At 37.7% G+C, this 12,840-nt stretch overlaps 1 protein-coding gene across 6 annotated transcripts in view; it reads right to left on the reverse strand.

The window, feature by feature from the left end:
- The window catches only part of LCLAT1 (lysocardiolipin acyltransferase 1), a 200,947-nt gene that overhangs the window by 69,749 nt on the left and 118,358 nt on the right, over positions 1-12,840 (reverse strand). For all 6 annotated transcript variants that reach the window (XM_027555743.1, XM_027555748.1, XM_027555744.1 and 3 more), the window contains one exon: positions 8,780-8,896. In XM_027555743.1, coding sequence (XP_027411544.1) covers positions 8,780-8,896 — 117 coding nt within the window. The remainder of the gene's footprint in view (positions 1-8,779; positions 8,897-12,840) is intronic.

Here is a 12,840-nt window from a genome sequence, read left to right on the forward strand (position 1 = left end):
AACATATCTGTAATTGTGTCAGTCAGTCCAGTTGCTCAGTCATTTCCGACTATTTGTGACCTCATGGACTGTAGCAAGCCAGGCTTCCCTGTCCGTCACCAACTCCTGGAGCTTACTCAAACTCATGTCCATCAAGTCGGTGATGCCATCCAACCACTTCATCCTCTGTCGTCCCCTTATCCTCCTGCCTTCAATCTTTCCCAGCATCAGGGTCTTTTTCCAATGAGTCAGTTCTTCACATCTAGTGGCCAAAGAATTGGAGCTTCAGCTTCAGCATCAGTTCTTCCAATGAATATTCAAGACTGATTTCGTTTAGGATCGACTGGTTGGATCTCCTTGCAGTCCAAGGGACTCTCAAGAGTCTTCTGCAACGTCACAGCTCAAAAGCATCAATTCTTCGGTGCTCAGCTTTCTTTATAGTCCAACTTTCATATCCAAACGTGATTACAGGAAAACCATAGCTTTGACTAGATTGCCAACAAAGGTCCAAGTAATGTCTCTGCTTTTTAAAATGCTGTCTAGGGTGGTCACAGCTTTTCTTTCAAGGAGCAAGTGTCTTTTAATTTCATGGCTATAGTCACCAACTGAAGTGATTTTGGAGCCCAAGAAAATAAAGCCTGTCACTGTTTCCATTGTTTCCCCAACTTTTTGCCATGAAGTGATTGTGTAATTCAGCATAATAGTGTATACTATATACCACACAACCCAGCATATAATTAAAGTCATATTATTTTTTTTATATTTCCATGAACACTGTTCTTATCTATCCAGGAAGATTATAAACTTTTTAAAGGCAGGGTTTTGTTCAATGGAGTGTTTGACTTGGGAGTGTGTGACTCACTCCCAACTACTTTAACTTGATTTTAAGTTGCCTCAAATGTGCACACTTGTGCCCTCTAATGATGAAGGCAATTACTGCATGGTTACAACTCAGTGATGGCTTCCAAACATGTAACAAAACCAACGGTTGGAGGAAATCCTTACTTGTTTAAAATCAAAGAAGACTAAAGCTACTATTGTTAAAAATAGTATAGCAGCAGTGATAGTAATGAGTATAACTACATTTCAGTGCATTGAGTTGTGTGATAAATTTATTAACACTGTGTAACTAAAAATCAAAACCAAAAACTTTCTCGTGGAAAACCTCTTTTCTAAGTGAGCAACTTCTTTTGGATCTGGGTTAATCTAGTACCAAAAAGAGTTACATAATCACTTACTGAATTGTCCTGTGATTAGAGGCACATATAAAATAAACTATCCGTGATAGATACTGATCAGTGTAACACACACTGTGCTGGGAAGATGGTAGTACACTGTGCTTATCTATTCAGACAAAAGAAAACATTCAACTCACCTAATACTGATTTAGTCTTTATTACGTGAAAGACAATACATATCCTTAAGAAGGTTATAATCTAGTAAAAATATAAAATCAAGTACAAAAATGATGGAGATCAAGGTACTCAGGAAAAACTTTTCACCGTTATTATTACAAGAACAACACATCTGTATCATGTTATATAATGGGTGCTGTATTTCAGGTTAAGTGTGTGTTTCTAAATATTCTTAGTCTTGGTGAAATATATTGTAAACACAGGCTCAGAAACGACTTTCTTTGTTAAGCATTTTCTCTTCTTCAGTATTTCCTGCTAAGACTTCTTAACCATAACTTCTTTATGTCTTAAACTTCTCACCTGCCTTGTGTTAGCTATTAGGTGTCAGAAACAGTGAATTCAGTTACATGCATGAGTTAGCAGTAAAGATGTTCAGTTCAATTCAGTTCAGTCGCTCAGTCATGTCCGACTCTTTGCGACCTCATGAATTGCAGCATGCCAGGCCTCCCTGTCCATCACCAACTCCTGGAGTCCACGCAAACTCATGTCCATCAAGTCAGTGATACCATCCAGCCATCTCATCATCTGTCATCCCCTTCTCCTCCTGCCCCCAATCCCTCCCAGCATCAGGGTCTTTTCCATTGAGTCAACTCTTCACATGAGGTGGCCAAAGTATTGGAGTTTAGCATCAGTCCTTCCAATGAACACCCAGGACTAATCTCTTTTAGGATGGACTGGTTGGACCTCCTTGCAGTCCAAGGGACTCTCAAGAGTCTTCTCCAACACCAAAGTTCAAAAGCATCAATTCTTCGGTGCTCAGCTTTCTTCACAGTCCAACTCTCACATCTGTACATGACCACTGGAAAAATCATAGCCTTGACCATAGATGGACCTTTGTTGGCAAAGTAATCTCTGCTTTTTAATATGCTAAGTAAGTAAGTAAGTGAAGTCGCTCAGTCGTGTCTGACTCTTTGCGACCCTGTGGACTGTAGCCTACCAGGCTTCTCCGTCCATGGGATTTTCCAGGCAAGAATACTGGAGTGGGTTACCATTTCCCTCTCCAGGGGATCTTCCCAACCCAGGGATCAAACCCAGGTCTCCCGCATTGGAGGCAGACGCTTTAACCTAATATGCTACCTCATGATAATTGTTCTTTTAATTTAATTTTTACTTCATATTAGAGTATAGTTGATTTACAATGTTGTGTTAACTTCAGGTGTACAGCAAAATAATTTAGTTATACATATATCTGTTCTTCTCCCATATAGGTTGTTACAGATTACTCAGTAGGGTCCCCTATGCTATACATTAGGTCCTTGTTGATTACCTATTCTATATACAGTAGTATGTAGATATTACTGCCAAACTCATAATTTATCCCTCCTCCCACATTTGCCCTTTGGTAATTGTAAGTTTGTTTTCAGAGTTTTATTTCTATTTTGTAAATAAGTTCAGTTCAGTTCAGTTGCTCAGTCGTGTCCGACTCTTTGTGACCCCATGAATTGCAGCATACCAGGCCTCCCATGTCCATCACCAACTCCCGGAGTTCACTCAAACTTACATCCATCGAGTTGGTGATTCCATCCAGCTATCTCATCCTCTGTTGTCCCCTTTTCCTCCTGCCCTCAATTCCTCCCAGCATCAGAGTCTTTTCCAATGAGTCAACTCTTCGCATGAGGTGGCCAAAGTACTGGAGTTTCAGCTTCAGCATCATTGCTTCCAAAGAAATCCCAGGGCTGATCTCCTTTAGAATGGACTGGTTAGATCTCCTTGCAGTCCAAGGGACTCTCAAGAGTCTTCTCCAACACCACAGTTCAAAAGCATCAATTCTTCGGCGCTCAGCTTTCTTCAGTCCAACTCTCGCATCCATACATGACCACAGGAAAAACCATAGCCTTGACTAGACGGACCTTTGTTGGCAAAGTAATGTCTCTGCTTTTCAATGTGCTATCTAGGTTGGTCATAACTTTCCTGCCAAGGAGTAAGCGTATTTTAATTTCATGGCTGCAGTCACCATCTGCAGTGATTTTGGAGCCCCCCAAAATAAAGTCTGACACTGTTTCCACTGTTTCCCCATCTATTTCCCATAAAATGATGGGACCAGATGCCATGATCTTCGTTTTCTGAATGTTGAGCTTTAAGCCAACATTTTCGCTCTCCTCTTTCACTTTCATCAAGAGGCTTTTGAGTTCCTCTTCACTTTCTGCCATAAGGGTGGTATCTATCATCTGCATATCTGAGGTTACTGATATTTCTCCCAGGGATCCTGATTCCAGCTTGTGCTTCTTCCAGCCCAGCGTTTCTCATGATGTACTCTGCATATAAGTTAAATAAGCAGGGTGACAGCATACAGCCTAAATAAGTTAATTTGCATCAATTAACTCTATCTGATCTAATTTGCTATTTAAGGCCAGTGTTTCCTGATTTTCTTTCTAGATGATTCTGTCCATTGATCTAAGTGTGGTGTTGAAGTCCCCCACTATTACTGTGTCAATTTCTCCTTTTGTGGCTGTTAGTATTTGCCTTATATATTGAGGTGCTCTTATGCTGGGTGCGTATATATTAACGGTGGTTTTATCTTCTCGATCACTTGATCATTATGTAGTATCCTACTCTGTGTCTTGTAGTAGTCTTTTTTAATGTCTATTTTTTCTGATATGAGGACTACTACTCCAGCTTTCTTTGAATGCCATTTGCATGGAATATCTTGTCCATTCCTTTACTGTCAGTCTGTATACGTCCTAGACTGAAGTGGGTCTCTTGTGGACAGCATATATACAGGTCTGATTTTTGTGTCAGTTCACCCATTTTGTGTTTTTTGGTTGAAGCACTTAACCCATTTACATTTAAAGTAATTGTCAATATTTATGTTCTTATTGCCATCTTGTTAATTGTTTGGGGTGTGTTTTTTGCTTTTTTTTTTTGGCTGTTTTTCTTCCCTTCCTGTTTTGTTTTCCTCTCATGTGATTTGATGGCTATCTTTAGTGTTTTGTTTGTGTTGCTTATTGTGTGTGTGTGTGTCTACTGTAGAATTTTGGTTTGCTGTTGCCATGAGGATTTGATATAGCAGTCTATATGTGTGTGTATGAAAATACACACACATACACAGACACACACAAATTAAGTTGCTGGACTCTTAATTTCAAATGCATTTCCAACATCTTTCATTTGTAATTTCCTCTTGTCAGAGCTGCTCATTTTGATCCTGCATTTGTGAGTGGGTGATTTCTAGCTTTACTGTATGTTTGCCTTTACTGGCAAAGCTTTCTCATTCATAACTTTGTTTGTAGTTGTGGTCTTTTCTTTTCCATCTAGAGAAGTTCCTTTAGCATTTGCTGCAAAGCTGTTCTGGTGGTGCTGAATTCTCTCAGGTTTTGCCTGTCTGTTTGATCTTTCCATGGAACCTGAGTAAGAGTCTTCCTGGTTATAGTATTCTTGGTTGTAGCTTTTGCCCTTTCATCACTTTAATATATCATGCCACTCCTTTCTGGCCTTCAGAGTTTCTGCTGAACAATCAGCTGATAACTTTATGGGAGCTCCTGTTATGCTATTTGTTGCTTTTGCCTTGTTGCTTTTAATATTTTCTCTGTGCCTTTAATTTTGGTCAATCTGATTAGTGTTTGTCTTGGTGTGTTTATCCTTAGGTTTCTCCTGTATGGGACTCTCTGTACATCTCGACTCAGGTGACTGTTTCCTTTCCCAGGTTAGGGAAGTTTTCAGTTATTATCTCTTCAAACATTTTCTCAGGCCCTTTCTCTCTTCTGGGACCCCTGGAATGCAAGGTGTGTTTAATGTTGTCCCAGAGGTCACTGGTACTGTCCTCATTTCTTTTCATTCTTTTACTCTTTATTCTGTACTGCAGCAGGGGTTTCCACCAATCTGTCTTCCAGCTCAATTATTCTTCTGCCTCATTTATTCTGATATTGATTCTGTCCAGTGTATTTTTTCAATTAATGTATTGTTCATCTGTTTGTTCTTCAAAGCTTCTAGCTCTTTATTAAACATTTTTGTATCCTTTTGGTCTGTGCCTCCATTCTTTTTCTGAGATCTTAGATCATCTTTACTATCAAAACTCTGAATTCTTTGTCAGATACATTACCTATCTCTAGTTTGCTTACCTGTTCTTCTGGAGTTTTATCTTATTCCTTTCTCTGGAACATATTTTTCTGCCATCTCATTTTGCGTAACTTTCTATATTCATGGTCTCTGTTTCTTAGGCTGTAGGATTATAATTCTTCTTGGTTGTGGTTTCTGTCCCCCAGTAAGTAAGGCTGGTCCAAGGAGGCTTGTGCCTGCTTCCTGGTGGGTAGAGCTGGATTCCAGCTCTCTGGAGGGCAGGGCTGTGTCAAAGGGTGTGTTTATAGATGGCTGTTGGCTCAGGACAGCTTTAGTCAGCTTGTCCCCTGATTGGTGGGGCTGTGTTCTCACCCTGTTGGTTGTTTGGCCTGAAGCATTCCATCACTGGAACCTGCGGGCTGTTGGGTGGGGCAAGATCTTGGTGCCAAAATGGCAACCTCCAGGAAAGCTCACACTCAAGAGAATCCCCTGGGTGTTAACCATCAGTGTCCTTGTCCCCAGAGTGAGCCACAGACTACCTCTGTCTCCCTCAGGAGGCCCTCCAAGACCCACAAGCAGGTCTGGCCCATGTTCTTATGGAGTCATTGGTTTGCTCTTGGTCCCTATGCACATGAAACCTTGTTTGTGCTCTCTTAGAGTGGAATCTGTTTTCCCCAGTCCTGTGGAGCCCCTCTACTCAAGCTCCACTGGCCTTCAAAGCCAAATTGCTCTGGGGGCTCCTTCTCCTGATGCCAGACCTGCAGGCTGGGGAGTCTGAAACAGGGCTCTCAGTTCTCACTCCTGTGCGAGAACCTCTGTGATATAATTATTTTCTAGTTTGTGGGTCGCCCACTCAGAGGGATGGGATTTCATCATATCATGAAAGTGCTCCTCCTACCATCTTTTTGTGGCTTCTGCTTTGTCTTTGTGGGTAAAGTATCTTTTTTGGTAGGTTTGTGTCTTTTTGTTGATGGTTATTCAGCAGTTGTGATTTGGGTGTTTTAGTGAGAGGAGGTAGGTCTGAGTCCTTCTACTCTGCCATCTTGTCTTCATAGATTTCTTCAGTAATTGGTTTTAATATGTGATCTCCAGGTTGCCACTGGAATATTTATTTATGATGGTCATTTGTTTAACACAAGCTGCTTTTTCACTTAATTGACTACTAAAAGCAGATCTCAAAAAGATAAGACAGTTGTGCTGGGCCCTTTTTGAGTATTAGACTGCTTTTCTAAAAGGACACTCTGACTAGATGGTGGTCTAAGAACCACTTTACCTCTGATTCTTGATGAAACCTATTCTCCTTCTGTCCACTTGCCACCTCCTCACCCCAACCAGACTGTGCCTGCTCCCCTTGTCATCTCAGGTAGCATCATAACCACTTCAACTTGTGACTACCATCTCTCCATTATCTGGCCATTTAGCCTCTTTTTTCTTTTAAATACTTTCCTTGAAGAAACCAGCCAGCTCACTATTACAAAGGTGCTTCAACTGAAATCACACTATAAATACAAGAGGCACCATATTACAGTAGAAGGAGCACAGCCTACTCAGTCAGACAAACTATATTCCAATAACTCTGAACTGATTCTTCCCCTCAATTTCTGCTCTATAAGTTAAATATTGGTTGTTGTGAGGGTTAACTGACTTTACGCACACAAAGCACTTAGCATAATGCCTGGTACTTAGTAAATGTTCAATAAATGTTAGCTACTGTTCTAATTAGATTACTATTATAATTATAGCCATCACATTTTGTGTTTCTATTATTATCATAGTATATAGGACCCATTCTACTTTTCTAACTGAAGTAAAGAGACTCATCAACTTTTTTTAACTGAAGCAAATGGAGCCGTGTGTATTACCTCTTTTTTTTTTTTTGACTGGTACATTGAAGGGGGTACAGTTGCCAGTTTGGGCAGGAAAAATTATATACTGTGGTTGTTAACTAGTACTCTGAGTGATGACTAAGCAATACACGTTCCCCAAAGTTATAAATCAGTGTGCTACTAAAATATTTTCCAGATTTCAGAACAGATAGTTCTATAGATATATCCTTATCCACTGTAAAATAATTTCTCCATTATCCTGCCTACAATTAAAAAGATCTTTATTAGCAAAAGATGTGTTCCAACAGAATGTTCCATTTTGTCAGAAATACTTTAAAAGTAATCATTAAATACTATAAAATAGTAGACAATTAGAAAATAAAAAACATATTATGGAATGAGAAGGGTGAGCCTAAACTGAATGCCACAGTAAGTGGTACCATGTTTTGGGGAAGAAAAAAAAATAGCAGGATCACTGCTTTAATGTCTTGGGGCTCCCTGTCCTATTCCGTGGGCATAAAGAACTGTGTTCTCCATGAGTTTCTATGGGTAGACGGTCATATACAATATGACCATCAAGCCCATGTTTCCATTTCATTTTAGTTATAACCACTGAATTCCAAAAGCAAGCCAAACTAATAGGGGCAACATCTTTAGTTTACTATACTAATGTGATTTTGGACTTCTTATACATTTCTTTTAACTCATGAGTACTTAGTTGTAAAGATACTTCTTTTGGCAGGGTTCACTAAATGAGGTTATACATTCCATCTTAAAGTACATTAAACCCTAAAGGAACAACAGTGATGCCAATTAGGGTGATTCTGGATAGTTCCTTTTCCATATATATCCATATGTCTATTATTTATTTGTATGTACACATGTGTATGAAGATATAAATACTTAAATATGCAGCTAGAACAAAATGTACAGTTGTTTCTTTCCCCATAAAAATATCAAAATGTAAACATTTAAATGAGTGTGACATGGTCAATGGAATCAACCTTATCTCTAGATGCCCTTCGATAGACATGGTTCTAGAGGACATGAGGGGCAGAGGGTAGTACAAGCCACAGAGTAGGAAGCAGAAGAATGAGGTTCTATCCATGACCTATGGAAATTTACTAACCACCTTGGATGCAACTTCTATTTAACAATAAAATGGAGGTAGCAGTACTTCCTCTCTACCAACCAGAATCATTTGTTGCACTTAGTGGAATAATGAATATAAAAATATTTTTTAAGCTATAAATAACTATAGGTGATAAGATACTCTCAAGACAGTTTCACGACTTTTAAGAAACATTTAAAAATGGAATGATAGTCTAACTGTATGCATTATTTTATTATTTTCTATTCCAAAAAAGGAGAAAAAATGTTTTCTTTTGATTGTTTTAAAACATTTTAGTGCATGGAGTCAAGTCAGTATAAAAATACAGTACTATTCTTATTTCTTGAAATAAAGTATAAAAAAGTGCTTTGTAAATTCAAAAGAGCTACATGTGAAGTTCACCAATTTTTGCCACTTACATAAAAAAAGTGCATTTTGAGACAGGTGCTTACCTTTTCTTAGACGGTCAACTACAAAAGTAAAGCCTGTAGTTCTTGGATGTAAGACATATTTGTATTTCTGAAGTCCATTCTTTTCAGCAAATTCATTACTTCGAGTCATGCTATTTTCTAAACAAAACGATAGTAGAAGCCATAAAATAAAGAATGATAAGTAAAGAAAGGAAATGGTACAAATTTTTTATAAAAATGGCAATTAATTTTTCTGTAATTATTCAATATAACATGCTGAATCAAATGATAGAAATACTTTATTAAATCCCTAACAATAATCCTAGAGTTACCTACTTACTGGAATTTTGAAAATTCTTATAATAAGGTATCAAAGATGTTTTATAACATATTCAATTCTTTAAGAGATTTTATAAAACCGTCAATACACAATGAAAACTGAAATATAAATAAAATACTAATAACTAAAATTTTCATAACATAATAAAAATTAAAATGCTAGAATATAAAGATGAAATAAAATAGTAATAAAACATAAGGATCTGGACATCCAGAAGAAATTACCAACAATTTGCCAAACAGATCAACACTGTTTTAACCCCATAATTTAGGGCTTCAGTGCAATGTGAAGTATCTGCCTTACTCAGGCGCACAGCACACTAATACTACTAACTAAAACCACTCCACAACAGAATGGGCACATGATTAGCACATCATGTACAAACATCTGAACATGGTTTGGCTGAATATAGTTACTGAGTCAAGTATATGTTCCAACTGTTGGCAAAAACTTTTTCCATTCCATGAGGTAACTTTATAAGTTCCAAGAAGAACCAAGCCCATTATTCAGCAATTATATTTGGAAAAAGTAAAGTGTTTAGAAATTTGGCCTCAGCTGCTGGTGGAGATCATGAAATACTTTCTGATGACAACAGATGTTAGAACCTGCAATTCTCAGCTGCATCCTGAAATTTAGACCATTCCAAGTCACCAGGGGGTGGAAAAAAAAAAAAAAAACCTATATAAATAAATACTACTTTCTGAGGAGTACATTTAAGACCATGGAGTTCTCAAAATCTCAAAAAAGTATAGATGGATTCCACAACACTAAAACACTAAAAGAACACTCCTGTAAACTGAGTCAAAAGATTAAACAGATCTCTAGCAGGTCAAAAGTAAAAGCCCTAAACAAGAAAAGGAATAAGCTCCTCTCTTATTCTGGGGGTATTGTGGGCATGGGACTACAGAACAGTATTTTATAGACAACTGGCAGGATCTTACATGGGATGGGGAATCCCAGAGTCACCACAAAGATGAGTAGGTAACTACTCTTCAGTTCTCTCTTGCAGCTGGTCATAGGCTTGGGGGATCTAAAGACCAAAACTGAACTCTGATGTAAAATGTGAACACAGGTGGAAGTAGTTCTAAAAAGCATGGGCACGACGTGGGAAGACAGAAATAATCAGACATAGATCAGAGCTGCAGATTTTCTCCTCCTTGCCCACTTCATCTGCCTACCCCCAGACTCTGTGATTATTAGGACTAATGGACTAGCACCTCACTTTCTCACCACAGCCTCCTGTCTCATCAGCTGGCTCCCTCTTAACACTCTAACACCAGCATGCCCTGCCACTCCAGTGATACTATCTGCTCAGATGTTCTCAAACCAGCCAGTCATGTTCCACCTCAGATTTTTCCTGCTAGCCAGAATGCCTTCTACTCAGACATCTGCATGGTCTTCTACTTTGTTCATTTAGTCTCTACTTAAATGAAAAGTTAAGGGGTCTTTTCTGGAGAAGGAAATGGCAACCCACTCCAGTAATCTTGCCTGGAGAATTTCATGGACAGAGGGGCCTAGCAGGCTACAGTCCATGGGGTTGCAAAGAGTCAGCCATGACGAGCAACTATCACTCAAGGGGCCCTTTCAAACCACCTTACTTAAACAGCACCCTATGCCCCCATCTTTTATTACTCTCTCCTTATCTTGCTTTTCCTGTAAGGCATGCATGAATACCTGGCATATTTTTATTGTTTTTTTATCTGTCTTTCCTCTTAGAATATGTGTTTCATGACAGTAGAGATTTTTTGGTATATGAGGCTCCAGGCACTCATATATTTATTAAATGAAGAAGTTTACTAAATATACAAGGGTGTTGAACTGCATGTAATATTATAGTTGTTAAATACCAAGAAAAGCTTTCCTTTCCAAATCAGGAAAACAAAACACAAAATCATAGTATACCAACTGTGATGGTTAATTTTGTATGGCAAATCAGCTAGGTCAAAGTACCCAGATATTGGTCAAACATTATTTGAGCTGTGTCTGTGAAGGTGTTTTTGATGAGATTAATATTTAAACCAATAGACTTTGCATTATGTGAGTGGGCTTCATCCAATCAGTTGAAGGCCTTCAGAGAAAAGGACTAATCTCCTTAAACAAGGGCTTACCTGGTAACTCAGCTGCATAAAAAATCTGCCTGCAATGCAGGAGACCCTAGTTCGATTCCTGGATTGGGAAGATCCACTGGAGGAGGGAAAGGCCACCAACTCCAGTGTTCTTGGGCTTCCCTGATGGCTCAGCTGGTAAAGAATCTGCCTGCAATATGGGAGACCTGGGTTTGATCCCTGGGTTGGGAAGATCCCCTAGAGAGGAGAACAGCTACCCATTTATTCTGGCCTGGAGAAAATGTATAGTCTATGGGGTCACAAAGAGTCAGACATGACTCTGCGACTTTCACTTTCACTCCTCAAACGAAAAAAAGAGTTCTGCCAGCAGACTGCTTTTGGACTCAAACTGCAACTCTCCCCTAGTCTCCACCTGACATACCCTATCTATTTTTAATTTACCACCCTCCACAATCATGTGAGCCAATTCCTAATTTGACCCACCCCTTCTCTCTCTTTTCCTCTCTTTCTACACACATACACACACATACAGAGGTGGTTCTATTTTTCTGAAGAACCATGACTAACAATGTGTGATACTACAATATAACATTAAGTACAAAAAGTATAAATTTCCCCAAATTAACTTGTGTAGTATTGTGTATATTACTTGCATAAGCAAAAAAAAAAAAAAAAAAGGTTTATAAACAATGATAACATATGAAAATAGAAATATATTTAAAGTTACATTTAAATGCACTAATTAAAAAATGTGCCAACAATTTGGATTCAGAACCTAAAGAGGATCATAAAACATTCTCTTTGGGCTTAAAAACCCAAGTTTAAAGTTAATCATGGAAGGTAAAAAACACCTTTAACAAATATTTTTTCACACCAAAGGTAATTTGCTAACTTACTTAGAAAAAAAAAAATCATATCCCAACTCAAAACTATTTGTAAAATACTGTTTAAAAAATTTTTTTAAGCTTTAAGATCAGTCTGTTTCCTCTATCTGGCAAATACTGTTCTAACTTTAAAAACATGCAACTACATCATGGAATAATGAGTATTCTGGACCCTGAAAATACTCAAATAGATGTTAACTTCATCACTTAAAAACGATACTTGAGAAAAAATAGAGTGAAAAAAGTTTAAAATATCTACCTTATAACTTCTGAATATCTAATGTATGAACATTTTTATACTGATATACCAAAGTAACAGCAACCCATGAGCTTTCACCCAATTATCTTTTTAATAACTAAATAACTTCCAAAGTTGCCACTCTTTGGTGTACATTTTGGCATTCACAAATATAAATCTATCACTTCTGAAAATGACGTTCTATACTCTAATACAGCTGATTTCAATACCCAAATTTAACTGTTACACATTCTAAATATTAAAAAATGTAAATATGGCAGTCTGTCCATTAAAACTTCCCAATGATAATTCAGCTCTGGGAATTAATAAACTTACAATATAATTTCAAGGTTAAACAATATGCAGCCAATATTATGCTCAGTATTACCCTCTGTGATCTAACTACTATAGAATTTAAACTATAAAAATCAAACATACTAATATATAATTAGTTATATAATATAAACATATATAATATATATTAGTCATATAAACATACTAAGTATATAATTTAGTATATAATACTAATATATAAAAACACTATTTCTTGGAGTTGCCAATTATAAATTCTATGG

The sequence above is a fragment of the Bos indicus x Bos taurus genome, chromosome 11 (assembly GCF_003369695.1).
Source record: "Bos indicus x Bos taurus breed Angus x Brahman F1 hybrid chromosome 11, Bos_hybrid_MaternalHap_v2.0, whole genome shotgun sequence".
NCBI lineage: Eukaryota > Metazoa > Chordata > Mammalia > Artiodactyla > Bovidae > Bos > Bos indicus x Bos taurus.